Below are 5,725 nucleotides of genomic sequence, written 5' to 3'. Positions count from 1 at the left end.
TGTTTTTGGCATCCCTTACAATTTTAGTATGATGTTTTGTGTGTTTTGAACTGTCAATATTATCGGCTTATTAATATTGCCATGTCACAGTCATGTACATTTTTCATGTCTCATGTCCTTCGTTATTTGTCAATATCACGGCATATTATATATTGGGATAGATCCAGTTGTATCGGATATTTACGTGACTTGTCGTGCATGTCGTCCGCTCGAATTATGTCCCAAATCGCCGCTATATTCTCTGTAATTTGGATCATTTGGGTTTCGTTTCGTTCTTTTTGTTCATCGTATTCGATGTTTGGGACTGTCAATACCATCGGTTGTAACTGACGTGGCGGAAGTTACAGATGTGATTGAACAGATGTTCGTCGAATTATGTGTGGTGGAATGGCAACAGCTGACATCGTGGACCAACCAACTGTTCCTGGTATTCCTGACAAATTTTGTTCTACTTTGAGTATCATATTTATCACAAATCTATGGTAAATTTACGGCAACATATAATGCCGCGGGCCAAAGGTTGTTGGTTTATCAGAGGAATGTAACAGTATGGCTCTTGATAGATAATAAATAAAATGTCACACACTATTGAAAATGACACAACTGACAGACCATAATTACGTCACAAAGTGTGTTACCTACGGTCACTTGTTAGATTTGGTTTAATTACAGTCATAGAAAAACACGTTTGTACCATATCACCAGTACCGATTCTGAAAGGGGAATTTACTGACCTGTTGTTCCAGATGTATAGATGTAACAAAGAGTGTCGTTTACGAGGACGTTTTCTCGTAGCTTGAATGGGATTGGCTGGTCGGAGGTTTGGTTGATTTTGTCATCCAATGAACGTAAGCCGTGGAGAGCAGGGTTGTCTCCCTGTACCCAGACCGTCACACCTATCTGTTCCAATGACGGTAAGATTTCTACTGTTGCTTCCAGTAAAGGTTGGCCTGTGCGCATAGCAAAAGAAAGTATGATGAGCGAGTTAAGGATGCAGATACATGATAGGATGATTCTCGTTTGGAACAACTTTGCAAGCATCAAGCAACTTTAACTTAAAGCCAGTTCAATGGTAAAACCATATCATAACAGGGAAGGTACTATAAGGTCCCTCTTTCAATACTTTCAAGATGCCATGTCCACTGTCTGCCCCGAGGGCTATCTACCACTCAAAAATCATGACAACAGCATGTCCAGAACACGAGATATTAAAAAATTGAGTTTCCGCTGCAGTACCTTAGCAAGTTGCTAGGGGGCCCATTATCGAACTTGACCTTCGTTTTCCCGACCCCTACCCACCTACCAAATGTCATCGGGATCCATCCAAGGCTTCTTGAGTTATGTTGTTAACACACACACACACACACACACACACACACACACACACACACACAAACAAACAAACACGCCCAAAACATAACCTTAGCCATGGCAAAGGTAATCATGGAAATCCTTTGTTCCCTTATTCTCCTTGGAAGATAAAGACAAAAACGCCCCTGCAGCTCCGGAGCAAGCTGCCAGGAGGCCCAAACATACACCACTTCTTATTACATCACTAGCTATCTGCCACCGACAAATCAAGACCATAGCAGCTCCAAGTCAAACAAGTTAAGATTGGCAATAAAAACATAATTGCAATGGCGACGACTGTCTTTTGCAGGAGGTGAACATAAGACAAACGAAACCTGAAAAATAGTTGACGAAAATGATGAAATTCTTTTTATTTCACATGTCAACAGGATACTCCTGTCGTGTAGATATTTTTCCTGCGGGTTCCGAGACAACATATAGCTTGTCTTGGTAATTGAAGAGGGGTATGAAGGGTATAGAGAAGTCATATATATAAGTACAAACTTGATGTACTGATGACCCCTTCCTAAAAATAAGGACATTAAATGTTATACTTGTGACGGAACTACTCTCCAAGCAGAGGTTGAGTCGCGGAGATATAGTAGTAGTCAGAAAAATTACACCGACACTCAACCTCTGCTAGGAGAATATGAACAGCATCTAAAAACATTGTAACAGCCACACACTGTTTTAGAAAACAGGTACACATACGGAATTCTCTGAGGATTGTAACTACAGAGATAGCAATCTTCTTTGGTTACAAACCGTCAGCTAGTCTGGACTAATTTGCTCTTGGGTGATGTCTACCTCCTTCTCTTGTTACCAACTTTTTGCATTGGTCTTCCTGTAATGTGACTGCCCCTCCTTTTTTGACTGGTACAACACTGTTTGTTCTGAGTTAGAAGAAAATGTGTGTTTTTCTATAAAACTCAAGGAAATGTGATGAATTGTGCAAAGTCTACCTATATACAACTTATCAAGTGCTCCATCTGGACAACACCTGTGGCTGACTGTCCAGTTATCTAGGACAAATGCCTGGGGGAGCTTGCCTGTTGTATCCAACTTTCGTCAGTATCTAATTTTCGTACTATGCCGAATCCTGGATATCCAGAAAACGTCCTGAGCAGAAGGACGATTCCTGGATATCCAGAAATTGTCGAAAACAGGACGTTTCCTGGATAGACGACGGTGTTTATCCAGAACGTGTACGTGGGGGTGGAGCTTCCTGTTTTCGAGGGCGGGGACTACGTTGCATGTTGTTTTCGTGGTCAGAAGGCCGTCATCTTTGTACCTCCACGCAAGAGGTTTATGTAGAATTTATTCTGTCAGCTCCTGGTGTTACAGAACTTAAACGAATGTTGATAATGATACTTCGATGTCTACATGTTACTTACGTATCAGGTCCGGGATACTTTTTGCGTAATTAATTAACAAATGGCAGTCAAGATGGGATAAAGTCACTGTCGTTTACCGTATAGCGACACATTCTAGTTACGTGTTAATAGCATCCAGATGGCGTCCCTTTGCCCGGTCCACATCCTGGATATCCAGAAAACGGCCTGAACAGGAGGACGCTTCCTGGATATCAAGAATACGGCTCAAGCAGCCCCTGGCCGCATCCTGGATATCCAGAAAACGGCCTGAACAGGAGGACGATTCCTGGATATCCAGAAAACGGCATGAACGCCTGACGAAAATAAGGAATTCTCCCCCCATTTTTATTTTGCGAGCAAGAGGTCACTGTGGGTCACGCACGCACCGCAATGGTATCCTGCACCGCGGGTGTCCCGCAATACTCTGAACGCATGTCTAAAGACAACCGTTGTCCACAACCGTTGTCCACAACAATAACAGTCGCACGACTTTATATGTGTTGTGTGTTTGAAGTTGTTTTTCGTGTAGCGTCACATTCTATTTACGTGTTAAAAACATTCAGATGACGTCCTATCATGGGGAGGGCAGCGGTCACTTCCGGGTTTTAATCTCTCGCAACTTGAGTCTGTCGAGGTCTCACGAGGTCGAGCCATATATGGAAACATGGGCGTGCATAATAATGTTTTCTGTCCTGTCAATCACCATGATTGACGGCACCGGAAGTACGAATCCTGGATATCTAGTTTTCGTAAGGTTTTTGGACGATTCCTGGAGACGACGAAAAGTAGATGCGACATTGCCTGACCCAAATTCCTGCTATTAAAGTTCCTCGGGACTAACTTCTCACATTGCAAACATGCCTGTGGAACATGTGTGGAGACTGTCCAGTTATCTAGGACAAGTGCCTGGGGGAGCTTGCATGACCCAAATTCCGGCCATTAAAATTCCTCTGGGCTAACTTCTCACATTGCAAACATGCCTATGAACTGGCATTCCTGTGGAAAAATGCCTGTGCAATTCCTAGAATGTTTGCAGACTGAACACAATAATATACCATTTGGCTCGCCCCTGAGGCGTCGCCAAAAATACCCCCAAAATGGAAATTCTGCTGCGGTACCAAGGCCACATATTAAAGGGCCGAAAATCGACATTGGCTCACCTTGTCCCACAATAAGAACCTTCGCCTCTGCCGCCTTGAAACAGTGGAGTAAGGACTTGTTCCTCAGGTTGGTGTTCAACAGGGCGATCTTCACTCCCAACTTCGCCAGGCCCAGGAAAGTCCAGATGAAGGCCGGTTCGTTGTAAACCAACATGGCGACGGTGTCCCCGCATGTGAGCCCCTCCCCATGGAAGAAGTTGGCCATCTTGTTGGACATGACGTCCACGTCCTTGTAGGTGTAGAGCTGGTCCTCGAACAGCACGAAAGGCTTGTCGGGCTGGAGCTGCACCTGGTGGAGGAAACGGTCCACCAGGGAAACGGGAGGCTGGGCTGACGCGTACCGCCTAATACGGGACATTGCGCCTCGATATTTCCACATAAACTTCAAATCCTGTCGGATTTGGGGGTAGAAAACATTGAGAGCCGCCACGGCGGTAGAGATACCACCAACTGTCGCATACAGAGCGGCTTCTGTTGGCTTAACCATGGCGTAGTAGGCGAGCACAGAGCGACTCAAGTACTCTCTGCAAAGATGCGCTGACGTCACACCCTGACCTGACCTTCAGTCTCACAGATGTGTTGTTATATTTCAGCCATACATAGTATGGTGAAATATATTGTATTCGTAATGTTTCTTTCTTTCTTTCTCCTGTCAAATCTTCAAAGTGATTCATCTCCGCCGTTCCTGGACCGAATGACCTGAAATTCGGCACAGGGGTAGAGTGGGCCAATACCTTGATGCTTTTTTTATACTTCATTTTTTTCATATCTGCCTCTAAAATGATTTTATTGAGGTTTAAAAGTTATTTTTTACCAAAACGGTATATCTTGCCCCCCTGTACCCTGGTATTACAAGTGAATGACCTAACATTTGGTATAGATAGGCATAAGATAGTTGGTAAAATGATGTAAGTAAAATTTTTGGCATAAAGTACTGTAAAATGCGCTTAATTACAGCACTTTTTTAGGGGAAATCGGTTTTCACGTTCACGTTCAACCCCACAGAGCCAACACCTGCACCTGTGTCTAGCCGGCATTCAATTAATGATCCAGCCAATCAGCGAAGGCGAAGGCTAATTAATATTCATAAGCGGGACCACACCATACGGTAACTTGAAGACTCAGTCTGTACAGACTTCTCGCCAGGATTTTTTCAAAGCGTCGGGCAGGGGTCCGGGGGCCACCGAAGGGGCAGGGCCACGGTGGGGGGACCCAGGTGGGCGAAGCCCCCCGGAAGCTCTTGAATTTTAGGCTATTGAGAAGGCTTATTTTATCAGTTTTTTTAAGGCCATATCTACGATAATCGTAGCAGTCACTTACTTCTCTTCAGCAGTTTGACGTAAAAAAAAAATTTCGGGTCAAAGCTTCAAAGACAACGAAAACCTCATAAACAACGGCGGAGATGAATCACTTTGAAGATTTGACAGGAGAAGAAAGAAAGAAAGAAGAAACATTACGAATACAATATATTTCACCATACCTATGGTATGGCTGAAATATAATAATCCATAAGGTAGGGATATAAGACCGTCAACAACAGTCGCACGGAGCTAACAGCGCAGCGAAAATACCATCGCTAGCGTTTCAACTTCAGATGACAAACCGGACAAAAGTTATAAGTACTGTTGAACTCAGTAACGTTAAAGTTTGTTTTTAGTTGCCTTTGACGGTTTGACCTTAAATACTGTTACGCTAAACTCCTGAAGAGAAGTTAAGTGACTGCTGCGATTATCATAGATATGCCCCTAAGAACTGATACAATATAAAGCCTTCTGTATAGTCTAAAATACGAGAGCTTCAGGTGGGCTTCGCTCCCCCTGGGGCCTCCCAACGGGGCTCTGA

The 5,725-nt window shown here is 43.9% G+C and overlaps 1 protein-coding gene across 1 annotated transcript in view; it reads right to left on the bottom strand.

The window, feature by feature from the left end:
• LOC118420277 (very long-chain acyl-CoA synthetase-like) overlaps window positions 1-4,399 on the bottom strand; it is a 17,456-nt gene extending 13,057 nt beyond the window's left edge. Inside the window, exons 1-2 of the mRNA XM_035827009.1 lie at window positions 3,884-4,399; window positions 735-950 (exon numbers count right to left, since the gene is read on the bottom strand). Of these exons, the coding sequence (XP_035682902.1) occupies window positions 735-950; window positions 3,884-4,370 (703 nt within the window). The 5' untranslated portion in view covers window positions 4,371-4,399. The remainder of the gene's footprint in view (window positions 1-734; window positions 951-3,883) is intronic.
• Window positions 4,400-5,725: the final 1,326 nt, after the last annotated feature.

This window comes from Branchiostoma floridae, chromosome 1, assembly GCF_000003815.2.
Source record: "Branchiostoma floridae strain S238N-H82 chromosome 1, Bfl_VNyyK, whole genome shotgun sequence".
In the NCBI taxonomy this organism is placed as follows: domain Eukaryota; kingdom Metazoa; phylum Chordata; class Leptocardii; order Amphioxiformes; family Branchiostomatidae; genus Branchiostoma; species Branchiostoma floridae.
The sequence above is the reverse complement of the archived record's forward strand: the minus strand, read 5'-3'. Positions and strand labels throughout refer to the sequence as shown.